This window comes from Mya arenaria, chromosome 10 (assembly GCF_026914265.1).
Source record: "Mya arenaria isolate MELC-2E11 chromosome 10, ASM2691426v1".
Lineage (NCBI taxonomy): Eukaryota > Metazoa > Mollusca > Bivalvia > Myida > Myidae > Mya > Mya arenaria.
The window spans coordinates 42,057,959-42,071,924 of NC_069131.1; the positions used below are offsets into that span (position 1 = coordinate 42,057,959).

Here is a 13,966-nt window from a genome sequence, read left to right on the forward strand (position 1 = left end):
ATTTTTTTTGGCTGCGTTGATGGTTACAAAGGCGGCGACTGCACAGGTAATAGCTATTTATTGAAATATGCAAGTTTTATTTTAGTTTTTTTTTATGGAGATGTCCGCGTTTTTCAGATGTCTTTGTATTTAAGTTCATATTCTAAATCTTAATTCGTAAATGCATTTTTTTTTTAATTCGAATTGTATCTGTTATATTTGAAACATACAATTATATTATATTTAGTTAAAAAGGAACCAGCAGTAGGAGCTATTGCAGGAGGAACAGTTGGTCTTTTCGTAATTATTGGCGTTATTGCGATATTCCTTTTTTCGTCGAAGGTATTTACGTTATACATGTGCATGCCATTGCATTATTGTGTTTTGAATATTAATTTTAGGCGTTATTGTGATGTATATTACACTTTGTGAAAGTCTGTATCTAACTAATGTATTTAACTTTCAAATGAGACATGTGTGTTCGAAACAATTCAATATCAATTGTGGTCAGGTGTCCAGGTGAGTGTTTGAAATCAGTGTATGTCCGTCGCCTGTCCATCGTTTGCTTTAAACAACCTACGCTCCTTAACTATTGGCCAATTTTAACCAACCATCACAGAAATGATCATTGGTAAACCATATTTTAATGTTGTTTAAAAAATCCCTTCCATTACAATTAGAACAGAAAGATAAAGTTTGAATGTCTTCTTGTCAGAAGCAAGCGTCGAAAATTTAAAATAATTGCACACTTATTGTTCAAGGTGCTAAGGCTCGCATACGCCATAAGAGGAAAATGGCAATAGCGGAACAAGTTTAACTTAAATGGCACGTTGAAATGAGTTTGCATATACGATATATTTATAACCTTCTGAAAGCTATTCAAATCTGTATTATGTGTCAAAACATGCCTGTCAGTGGGTTGGGTCCTCTTTAACTTTCGTACCTGTTGAACTGTCTGACATCAAATTGTACAAGCTTATGTATATGGCATGATTCTTTGACAAGAAGTTCTCCACCATATTCGAATATGGCCAAGGTGTTTGCTAACTATGATCTATTACTTTACAGAATAATTCGTCTGCATGCCGTAGAAAGATTCAAACGAAATTCTCCAACAGCTTTCCAAGCCGAACACATCGACGATAAAAACGAAGGTTAGTCCATAACCTTGCTCATTTTGTACATTGTCCCCTTGTTGAGACGCCATGTATATTGCATGTTCAATGTTGATCTAAGGCCAAGCTTACACTTCGAAGTCAATTGAACAATTTAAGCGCTTCAATTATCATTGTCGTTGGTAATAATGTGATGCTCATTGACATATAATTGACAGCATACATTTTCAGCTTTAGTTATTTTTATTTATATTTCCTCCTATAACTTCCTTAGATTTAATGTACGTAAACTATATAGTTTATTATAAAACGTGATAAAAACAATCTACAGCGAATGAACCTATTGGACGGAAAAACCGAATTTCAACCGAATCTAAGCAACAAAGTCACCGACAGCCAGCGAGCAGATCTTCTTCGCTACAGCAACCAGCATCGGCCTTCGAAATAGATATAGAAATCGGTAAAAACTTGTGCAGACTACCGTTTATTTTTATAATTTATGTTTTAATGTATAAGAGGGGAATCAATTAGACAGGTATCAAAACAGACTCACCTAGCTGCTGGTGTTAAATTTTAACATTACCTACCTTCATCTTCGAAATCATTGATTTTCAAACATATTGATGTGGTATCGGTTCTGTTTCGTGTATGAATTATGTACTGTTGTTTACTACAGATAAAGATGACATTCGAGGAGTACAAAGCACTACTGGTGTATACTACAACAACTCGTTCGCTCTACAGAAGGCTAAAGTTTCTGTTTACGGCCTTGTTGAATATGTTGATTCGTTATCACAAGATGAAATAAGATCTGCATTTGAGGTGAAGTGTTTTGACACTATGTTAATATTACAATTGAAGTTAAATGACACATTTAGAAGTTTGTCTTGGAGTCTGGTTTTGAAAAATATTTTTTTCATTGTTTTATCATCTCCGTTTGAATATACCAGTGTCTAAAATCAGTTATATGAATAATGTGTATTTTTTTCTCAATTAAGCTTATCTTTAATTAAATTAGTAATATCCATTTACCAGACTCGTTGTAGAGCAAAACGTAAATGGAATTGAAAATTAAATGTATATACAATATACATCGTACGTTTTTACACTTAGGTAAAAAAATCACTGCACATTTTGGTTTGATTCCGTAAATTAGCTTATATGTATATATTAACAGTATCTTACAGGGACACTTTTTATATTCACTATCAAGTATATTTATATCGTTGACAGCATAAATTTAAATTGTCAATCAGGTCTAACATTATTTGATAGAAATTTCCACAAGGGCTTATTAAGCCGTACGTCCACTCACAAAGAAGTTAGGAATGCCAAGGAACAGATACAAGGGAATTTATCCATGTAAGTTCAAAATCATTAAATCGAAACAAGTATGAATGTGTAAATTGGTAAAAGTGATATAAGCGAGAATACGACAGCATTGTTTCCCGTGCCTGCTTATGAGGTCAAGTCAGCGGAGTTGAAACCGCGTACTGCATTAGGTGAATTACGTACAATAGAATTTTGCGGCATGTTGTGCTTGCGATTTAAATACATACATAATTTACAAAACACACTACAAGATCCATTTCTGATTGTTGAAGTCCAATAATAAATAGGTTTATAAAAATAGATTAACGTGGATTGTTTGCAAGTTATGTCGGTATGCTTTTGTATGGCTGAATTTGTGTTTATATTCAACTTGGATGTAATTCTTTTTAGATATCGTCAATATATATAACTGATGCATTTTGCCTTACCACAGATGATGACTGCAGAGTGAAGATTCGGGATGGCGATACGGACTTCATCTATGCAAGTTTTGTTGATGTAAGGGTTTGTTTGTTTTTACGAGTGAAACACAATAGGTCGATATTACAGATTCAGATTTTTTTTAAATATTCAAAGCAGAAAACAGTTTTTAGATTTGAAAGATAAATTGATGGCGAGCAGTTTCGTCTTCTCCTTATTTTCCTTCGGTTGTTCTAATTTGTGGTCGATAGTGTTCGACAAAGTTGTTGTCAAGTTATCGACAAATTAAATTACCTTACTTCTTTGTTCATGCTATCTATTATTTGTAATGCCCATATAAGTGTTTCAATTGTACAGATTTAAAAACTGATAATAGCTGCTGACAATACGAGGTGTAGCTTTATTCATTATGATTTACACTGACCTTTTTCTTTTGCCTAATACTGTAATTTCAGCCTATATTCGGCCTGCTTGGGTAAATAAAAGGAAAGCCCAGTAGCCTAAACGTTTATCCAAGATCCCGTGAAGGCACAAAGATCAACGGACACAACTCTTCAATCCATGTACAGCTCTTCCTTAGCCTGCTTAGAGGGAAATTCACAGTGATGGTTCATTAAAATAACATAAATAAAATAACATTTAGGATGAATGCACATGGGATTCTTCCTTCTTTAATATGCGTTTACTCGGTGTACGACGTTGTTTTATTTTTTTGCAGGGCTATAAAAAGAGGAAATAATATATCGCCACATTAGGTAAAACTAGTTTAATATCATAATAAATAACAACTTGTAAGATAAATTGAAATTTATTCATGACATTAAGGATACATGTAAGATACCAAGACTATGACATACAATTAGGATGATTATAATGCAAGCGTTTTTGTTGTTTTGCTACAAGCTTATATGTAATGTCTTGAAGGACCAATATCGCAGCAACTGGGATATGATTTCGAACCCTTTTGGCGAATGGTTTGGCAACAGAATGTTGAGAAAATTGTTATGGTCACGAATCTAATTGAAAATGGGGTAATTCGTTGCATCACTTATTGTTCACGTTCTCTATGTGGATATTAACGCATAAATATATACATTGTACATGGAAGAGCAACAAGGTGTAAATTGAATAAGACAGCACAAACTTAAATATTTTATGTTTCATGTTTGTTAAGTAAAATACATTAAATATCCAAGTATCACATCATTGATATAAACTAAAGTCAACCAATATCTATTGTTACAGTCATCTAAATGTGAACAGTATTGGCCAAACGTTGGTTCTAGCAATATGTATGGCGAGTTCAGAATCACTCGGAGGATATGTATGCTGAATTTACCAGAAGGGCCCTTACACTAACACGTGTATGCACATCTTTTTGCATTTCATTTGCCTGAATGTGACTTTTAACTTCTTCCGTGATATACATAATTATATCAGAATAACTTGTTTTCTTTGACATACCCGGAAACAATAAAAAAACATTTTTACAAAGCATGCGGATTTAGTGGACATGTCATCGTAAACTTTAAAACCTTATTCAATGTTAAATCGTATTACCTAGTTTCAACAACACGCCTTGACGAATAAGGAACGGTTCAGTAGCCTTGGTACATATAGCGTAAATGTCAAACTGTAGTATAGCATGTTGCACGTACACCATAATTATAGACAATGAAAATACAGCGACTGTTATTGTTATTATAAAAGAAAACGATATGTTTGTATTCTCAAAGTCATCCGAAGAAAGGTCCATCTACCAACTGCACTTCACATGTTGGCCAGACAAAGGCATTCCTAACGACGTCACAGCGATCATTGAGTTTAGACAAAGAGTACTGAATACCCCTACAACGTATAAAGGACCTACTGTGGTCCACTGCAGGTACAACTTTGTAATGATATTGTGTCTGCTATGATTCTTAGTTGAGTCGTAACGTTGCACATAAGTTTAGTGTTCAATGTTTCTTTTTCCATTGTTTCAATACTTTTAATATGTAATGGTTATAGTTTATTTGGAGTTGTTTTTGAAAAGTTAAATATTTAATGATTTATTAGTAGCCTTGCATTAAATTGTTTCAATGATTTCCACTAGGACACCATGTTTACAAGAAACTCGGTGCATCAAGCATTCTAAAAATAGACCCTTCATTACAAGTTGACTTTTACTCATGTCTTCAATTAACAAAGCTTTCAATTTTAAACATATGTTAAACAGGTGCCATAAACTGGCCGATTAAAGATAGGGTGTGATACTTTGTATGGAATATTTACATATTTTTACAGGATAAAGAGAAATTAATCCGATTATGTTTTTCGAATTTGCTTACTTTTCACACACTCTAACTTGTTCCTCGCAAGTCATGTTCGCGTACCTCCTGAGCCAGCACTATTTGTAGATCCTAGGCAAACGATTCAACAAGCAAATACATGCGCTAAATGTAGCATTTTTTATATGAACACGCTATAATTTTGCGATTCGTAGGTGGTTTCATACAAATACATATCCGTTTATTGATATCGATCTTATATTGGTCTATCAGTGCTGGTGTCGGAAGAACTGGCACGTACATTGCTCTTGACATTCTGACGAAGGAGGGTGAAGCTGAACACGCGATGAATATCCCTGGATGTGTGGTCAACATGCGACAGAACAGGCCGAATATGATACAGACTTGGGTATAATAAAATTGTAATGTCAAATCAATATGAAAAATTACAGAAACACGTCCAGTAGTCAAACGTTTAAACATAAATTCCATTCAATGACACAGGGCCAACGCCAGTGACATAGAACACAAATACAGAAAATCACAAACCAGATACATGGAATAACAACACAAAACTCCACAAACAATACACTACATATATAAAATATAAAACTAGGGATTGTTATCAAGAAGTGTTAGGTACCGCCTTGGAACGGTAAGTAACATGTAAATTTACTGGGGTGTGCGCAACCTCTTTCTTATCCCAACAATACCGAATAAAGTAAAAAACGCAAATGCTAAATCGTATCAAAGAACATTAACTTGAGGAACCTTAAGAATGAAACAAACAATAATTAAACTAATAAGTATACCCCAAGTACTTCTATGATGAGGGATCCCAACTCTATCTGCAGACGAAGCTAAAATTCCATAAGTACCTAATGCAAAAGATTTTAAAGAAAATGATGCAGTTAATGTTTTAAACTATAAACACAGTTTATCTTAGCAAATAAAAGGTTGACAACTGTGTGCTAATAGAGTTTCATAATGAAAAGCGTCATTGTTCTTACTCTGGGAATAAACAAGTAAAATATTAAAAATAAACAAAACGGTATATATATAGTAAAACTATATTTAAAATTTTGTGGGTTTTTTCAAATTCTGGCCTGGGACTTTAAAGAACCTAAGAGACTCTTGATAGTATATGTTCCTGTATTTGCAACACAAAAAGCAATTCTAACATGTTTAATCATTAATTGTTAACGCCATGTCAGGGGTTTAACTATCAAATTGGGATTGATTTTATAACCCCATTTGTTTGTAGGAGCAGTATCAATATCTCCACAAGGTTGTTGTGTATTCCCTGACTTGCAACTGCACACCGATCAAAGCAGAACAATTTCAGCAATACATGAAGACAACAAGAGGAGCTGACTTAAACCGGCAATTTCAGGTTGGTTTACATTACAGTTAAAACATAACTCTTTAAGTTCTCAAAATTGAGGTCATTACTTGCTGAATGTTTGCAGCGTGTTTGTTTATTTGTCAGATGATAAAATCTTTACAACTCAACAATCTTGTTTTATTTAAATGAGGGTACAACAAGGAAATTATGAACCGATCCAGAAGGTGTAATGTTAAACTCTTTCATTGAAATTCATTTGCAATGACGATTTCAAATGTTTTGTAGCAACTTCAACACACCATTGAACAGCGATCGAAACAGGAAGCAAACGCAGTCGAAAGAAACAAACAGCACTTGGCTAACAATCGAGCCAATGCAGACATACCGGGTTATTATTTCCCTGTTCCTTGTAGTCCTTAATAGTAATTACTAATGCAGGCATACCTGTTAAATATTTCCTTTTCCTATATTGTTCCTTTTAGTACATACCTAGATTAATTACATGATCAAAGCTTTAATAACAAAGATGCAGTGCAATCTGCGCTCATATCTTTACAGTATTATCTCCAAACGCAAATCTCATTTATTTGATTGTACTCTAATATAGTAATGCAAGTAAAACTGAGACAAATCCAGTGGCCGAAAATTTTTAACGCACAAAGCTTTTTATTCTAGGTGATGATAAGCGAACACGACTCTACCTTGGGTTGACAAGTGGATCTTCTGATTATATCAATGTTGTGTATATACATGTGGGTGAAAATTTGTTTAGTTTGCTAGTTTTCAATGTGTTTTGGGGGTTTCCTATACCATTATTTTAAATCATTTTCTTTATTGGATATTTATATTTTTCAAACAATAGCCTTTGATTAGTTTTCTGATGGTTTAAAACAACCATGTATATTGTATAATAAAACAAATATTATTTATCCGGCTGTTTTAAGTGTTTCAAATAAAATCGATGAAAACAGAAATATTAATTCCAATTGATATTCGCCCGTCCATAGAATGGGACGTATTAAAACTTTACATGGTGGGGTGGCGGCCGGGTGGGCGGTGTCTAGAATTGAGGCCGGTCTATTTTTTTAGAAGCCATCGTCCAATCATCACCACATTTGCTCAGAATGTTTATTGGCAGGACTTCTCGCTCAGGTTCGATGACCAGCTATGTCGCCTAAGTCATTCCAGAGTTATGACCCTTGAATTGGCAAAAGCTGTATTTAAAGTGTCCGTTCTCTAAATATGGCTTAACGTACAACCACTTGGTGTCATAAAATAGGACGGGCGTTTTGGGTGCTTTTGTTACTTAATGTATTGAGTTTTCACAAAGTTGTATTATTGCAATTTATTTTACTTTTTTTCTTACTTACACGGTAAAAAACGTGATGTTAATAGTTTCCCTCTTACATAGTTTCAAAGAAAAACGTCGATTTTTGGTTGCACAGACCCCATTGCCAGAGACCGTTAATGATTTTCTGACATTGATTGTCCAAGAAAATTGTTCATGTATTGTCAGAATTTGGTAGCTGTTTTTTCGTTTTTCTTAAAAAGACTTTTAGTTAGAGGCCGTTGCTGACAAGCGTTATTTTAAAAGATATATATCATTTACAAGATTGCGCCTTGATCTTATTTTAAACCATGCGATCATTTAAATGTGTGTATTGAATGATGTTAAATAATAAGTATCGTTTGTATGCGTTTGTATTATATGCATACTTAAATGAAAGCAATAGTATGTATTTGTATTTTTTCAGGATCAATTCGTCTTCTGTCATGAGAGCGTACTAGAATACTTGCGAGCCTTTGACAAGGATGTGTACGCTTACTTCGCTGGTTCCAACGAATAGAGGCAATGTCGAATGGAATTAAGTACATGGATAATAAGAACAGTTATATTTTGATATCTAGTTTCATTCCAAAAAATAAATAAGCTGTTTTATTAAAAAATATATTGGCTTTGTGTTTCTAACTTAATACCCGACAATTACTTTTTTTTTAACTTTAAGGCAATGTTTGTTTATACGATGCCGATGTGTTTATCTTAGTTTTTATATTGTGAGTAGTTGATCAATTAGATATTTATTTTTTGGATGTTATTCTTTTAAACCTATGGCATTAATTTCCAACTAAGCCATTTTTTTCATTGTTGTCTGTTAAATACGGAATTGCTAATACCTATACAGATTTGATAATAAGTATACAAAGCTCTCACACCCCTTGAAATGTAATCCACATTTTATAAATTCAGTGATGTGATAATTCGCCTGTATTTGACGTCTTTGTTGTGTAACGTAAGATTTATTTTCCTGTGCGTTTGTATAAGCAATATACAACTGTTTAATGTATTGTTGAATCATAAGGGTGATAGCGTTTTCCTTAGAGTATATACGTGGGAGTTTAAATGAAGTCTGGATGTGAATAAAACAGTTGTGTTAATAACTTCCCCGTTATAATTGTATTGATTTATAGTTGACTTATGGATCTCTATGTCACATCATAGATAAGACATATCGCCTACTAATGGCAACCGAAGAGGATGCAAGAAACGAAACCACTGCTGGAAACCTTCAGGAATTTCGGACAACTTGTTTTGTGACATATTGGCTTATAAACACTGCCGGTCATCAGAATGGTCTAAAACTAGTTGGCCGTTCGTGAGTGTATTGTAAATTTGCTTGTTGGTTCATAATTGACTATAAAATACAATTCACTAGACGGTTTTACTGCCAACCTCGTGTATCAAGTGTTGTGAACGAAAACAGAAGAAGAATTGGCTTTATATAAATTAACGTCTTCCTACATAATCATGCATTTACAGTTTGGAAAACAGTAATTTTATTTTTAAAATATGTGGATAAAAATATTATTTTTAATTCAGATTGGTCAGCACACGCTGATGTATATAATTTAGATATATTCAGGTACATGAGAGTACAATGTAATCATCCACAATGTAGTCCGATGGTTTCTGCTAAACAGACAGATGAGCGGATGAGATCACATGATATGCAAGGAAGTCCGGGTGATGGACCATAGCTCTTATCTCGAATATACTTTTGTGTTTTAACGTGCACGGGTGCAAATTTCCTTTGTTTAAGCAATACGGAGTACGCCAAGTTTCTCACTACTGTCCTTAAGGCCACTACTTCTATTTGTATTATCGTATTTGTTACATGTCATATAACATGACCCATGATTGAAAATAAAATACATCTTATCTTATCTTATGGAAGCGACCAAGGATTAACACAGTGACCACTGGCCCCAGAAGCGAATTCTCTATCACATTTAGCACAATGACTTTGTTCACGATGTATTGAAAGATGAGCTATTATTGTGCATGTGTTCACTAAAAACGACATGGATAGCTCATATATACAATGTTGGTCACACTTTTTTAAGAAACTGCAATACAAACGGTTATGATTTTATTTTTCTCCATTAAGCTTGAAAAGAAATCCATATGAAGGATGTGAACAGTTCGAAATACTTCAATATTGATAAGCGTTACTCACGGCTTTGAGCGATTCATCGTTGCGTTATTTGCTGATTGACATTATCACGTGGTAGTATCAATGTATGGTAATGAGGTAAAAATACCCATCACAGTTGAATTAGGCAGGGTGGCCTACTTGATGAGTTATAAGTTTTCCATGTTTTCTCATAACCGGCATTTTTCTCATAAACCCACTAAAACCTTAATACCTGTTTATACTATAAATGTGTTTTGTTTTGCAATTCCGAAAGCATAGAGTTAAATAATGATAAAATAAGTGTATTCAGGTGCATTACAAGGAATACGGATTTTTAATCCAAAACCATAAGCGAGTGGTAATGAGAAAGTAAATACATATTTAAGAACAGAGCCATTATTTCACCATTTCAATAAAATACTTCATTTAGAATCCTGTGGTCTCTGATAACATAAAGCGCATAAATACAGATAAATAATGTGACCTTTGGTTGTCTAAAGACCTATTATGCATGTGATGCATGTGGCCTCTGATTACCTAAAGGACCAACACGTATTTGATACCAGTGGTGTCTGATTACCTAAAGCGCCTATACGCAGATGATTCATGTGGTCTCTGATTACCTAAAGCGCCTATACGCAGATGATGCATGTTGCCTCTGATTACCTAAAGCGCCTATACGCAGATGATGCATGCTGCCTCTGATTACCTAAAGCGCCTATACGCAGATGATGCATGTGGCCTCTGATTACCTAAAGCGCCTATACGCAGATGATGCATGTGGCCTCTGATAACCTAAAGCGCCTATACGCAGATGATGCATGTGGCCTCTGATTACCTAAAGCGCCTATACGCATATGATGCATGTTGCCTCTGATTTACTAAAGCGCCTATACGCAGATGGTGCATAAGGCCTCTGATTACCTTAAGCGCCTATACGCAGATGATGCATGTGCCCTCTGATTAACTAAAGCGTCTATACGAAGATGATGCATGTGGCCTCTGATTGCCTCAAGGACCAACACGCATATGATACCCGTGGCGTCTGTTTACCCAAAGCGCCTAAACGCAGATAATGCATGTGGCCTCTGATTGCCTCAAGGACCAACACGCATATGATACCCGTGGTGTCTGATTACCTAAAGCGCCTATACGCAGATGTTTCATGTGGCCTCTGATTGCTTAAATTACCAATACGCATATGATACCCATGGTGTCTGATTACCTAACGCGCCTATACGCAGATGATGCATGTGGCCTCTGATTGCCTAAAGGACCAATACGCATATGATACCCATGGTGTCTGATTACCTAACGCGTCTATACGCAGATGATTCATGTGGCCTCTGATTACCTCAAGGACCAATACGCATAGGATACCCGTGGCGTCTGTTTACCTAACGCACCTATACGCAGATGATGCATGTGGCCTCTGATTACCTAAAGCGCCTATACGCAGATGATGCATGTGGCCTCTAATTACCTCAAAGACCAATACGCATATGATACCCGTGGCGTCTGTTTACCTAAAGCGCCTATACGTAGATGATGCATGTGGCCTCTGTTTACCTAAAGCACCTATACGCAGATGATGCATATGGCCTCTAATTACCTCAAGGACCAATAAACATATGATAACCGTGGCGTCAGATTACCTAAAGCGCCTATACGCAGATGATGCATGTGGCGTCTGTTTACCTAAAGCGCCTATACGTAGATGATGCATGTGACCTCTGTTTACCTAAAGCGCCTTTACGCAAATGATGCATATGGCCTCTAATTACCTCAAGGACCAATACACATATGATACCCGTGGTGTCAGTTAACCTAAAGCGCCTATACGCAGATGATGCATGTGGCGTCTGATTACCTAAAGCGCCTATACGCAGATGATGCATGTGGCCTCTAATAACCTCAAGGACCAAATACGCATATGATACCCGTGGCGTCTGTTTACATAAAGAGCCTATACGCAGATGATGCATGTGGCGTCTGTTTACCTAAAGCGCCTATACGCAGATGATGCATGTGGCCTCTAATTACCTCAAGGACCAATACGCATATGATACCCATGGTGTCTGTTTACATAAATCGCCTATACGCAGATGATGCATGTGGCGACTGTTTACCTAAAGCGCCTATACGAAGATGATACATGTGGCCTCTAATTACCTCAAGGACCAATACGCATATGATACCCGTGGCGTCTGTTTACCTAAAGCGCCTATACGAAGATGATGCATGTAGCCTCTAATTACCTCAAGGACCAATACGCATATGATACCCGTGGCGTCTGTTTACCTAAAGCGCCTATACGAAGATGATGCATGTGGCCTCTTATTACCTCAAGGACCAATACGCATATGATACCCGTGGCATCTGTTTACCTAAAGCGCCTATACGAAGATGATGCATGTGGTATCTGATTCCCTCAAGGACCAATACGCATATGTTACCCGTGGCGTCTGTTTACCTAAAGCGCCTATACGCAGATGATGCATGTTTCCTCTAATTACCTCAAGGACTAATACGCATACGATACCCGTGGCGTCTGTTTACCTAAAGCGCCTATACGCAGATGATGCATGTGGCCTCTAATAACCTCAAGGACCAATACGCATATGATACCCGTGGCGTCTGTTTAGCTAAAGCGCCTATACCCAGATGATGCATGTGGCCTCTGTTTAGCTAAAGCGCCTATACGCAGATGATGCATGTGGCGTCTAATTACCTCAAGGACCAATACGCATATGATACCCTTGGCGTCTGTTTACCTAAAGCGCCTATACGAAGATGATTCATGTGGCCTCTAATAACCTCAAGGACCAAATACGCATATGATACCCGTGGCGTCTGTTTACATAAAGAGCCTATACGCAGATGATGCATGTGGCGTCTGTTTACCTAAAGCGCCTATACGCAGATGATGCATGTGGCCTCTAATTACCTCAAGGACCAATACGCATATGATACCCATGGTGTCTGTTTACATAAATCGCCTATACGCAGATGATGCATGTGGCGACTGTTTACCTAAAGCGCCTATACGAAGATGATACATGTGGCCTCTAATTACCTCAAGGACCAATACGCATATGATACCCGTGGCGTCTGTTTACCTAAAGCGCCTATACGAAGATGATGCATGTAGCCTCTAATTACCTCAAGGACCAATACGCATATGATACCCGTGGCGTCTGTTTACCTAAAGCGCCTATACGAAGATGATGCATGTGGCCTCTTATTACCTCAAGGACCAATACGCATATGATACCCGTGGCATCTGTTTACCTAAAGCGCCTATACGAAGATGATGCATGTGGTATCTGATTCCCTCAAGGACCAATACGCATATGTTACCCGTGGCGTCTGTTTACCTAAAGCGCCTATACGCAGATGATGCATGTTTCCTCTAATTACCTCAAGGACCAATACGCATACGATACCCGTGGCGTCTGTTTACCTAAAGCGCCTATACGCAGATGATGCATGTGGCCTCTAATAACCTCAAGGACCAATACGCATATGATACCCGTGGCGTCTGTTTAGCTAAAGCGCCTATACCCAGATGATGCATGTGGCCTCTGTTTAGCTAAAGCGCCTATACGCAGATGATGCATGTGGCGTCTAATTACCTCAAGGACCAATACGCATATGATACCCTTGGCGTCTGTTTACCTAAAGCGCCTATACGAAGATGATTCATGTGGCCTCTAATTACATCAAGGACCAATACGCATATGATACCCGTGGCGTCTGTTTACCTTAAGCGCCTATACGAAGATGATGCATGTGGCCTCTGATTACCTCAAGGTCCGATACGCATATGATACCCGTGGCGTCTGTTTACCTAAAGCGCCAATACGAAGATGATGCATGTGGCCTCTAATTACCTCAAGGTCCAATACGCATATGATACCCGTGGCGTCAGTTTACCTAAAGCGCCTATACGCAGATGATGCATGTGGCCTCTAATTACTTCAAGGTCCAATACGTATATGATACCCGTGGCGTCTGTTTACCTAAAGCGCC

The 13,966-nt window shown here is 36.9% G+C and overlaps 1 protein-coding gene across 1 annotated transcript; it reads left to right on the forward strand.

Annotated features, from left to right (window-relative positions):
- Positions 1 to 3,540: 3,540 nt before the first annotated feature.
- On the forward strand, positions 3,541 to 8,331 carry LOC128205485 (uncharacterized). Its single transcript, XM_052907176.1, has 7 exons — positions 3,541 to 3,601; positions 4,583 to 4,731; positions 5,390 to 5,525; positions 6,381 to 6,509; positions 6,747 to 6,849; positions 7,137 to 7,213; positions 8,216 to 8,331. Exons 3-7 carry the CDS (start codon positions 5,463 to 5,465, stop codon positions 8,306 to 8,308), a joined length of 465 nt encoding a protein of 154 aa, XP_052763136.1. The 5' UTR covers positions 3,541 to 3,601; positions 4,583 to 4,731; positions 5,390 to 5,462; the 3' UTR covers positions 8,309 to 8,331.
- Positions 8,332 to 13,966: the final 5,635 nt, after the last annotated feature.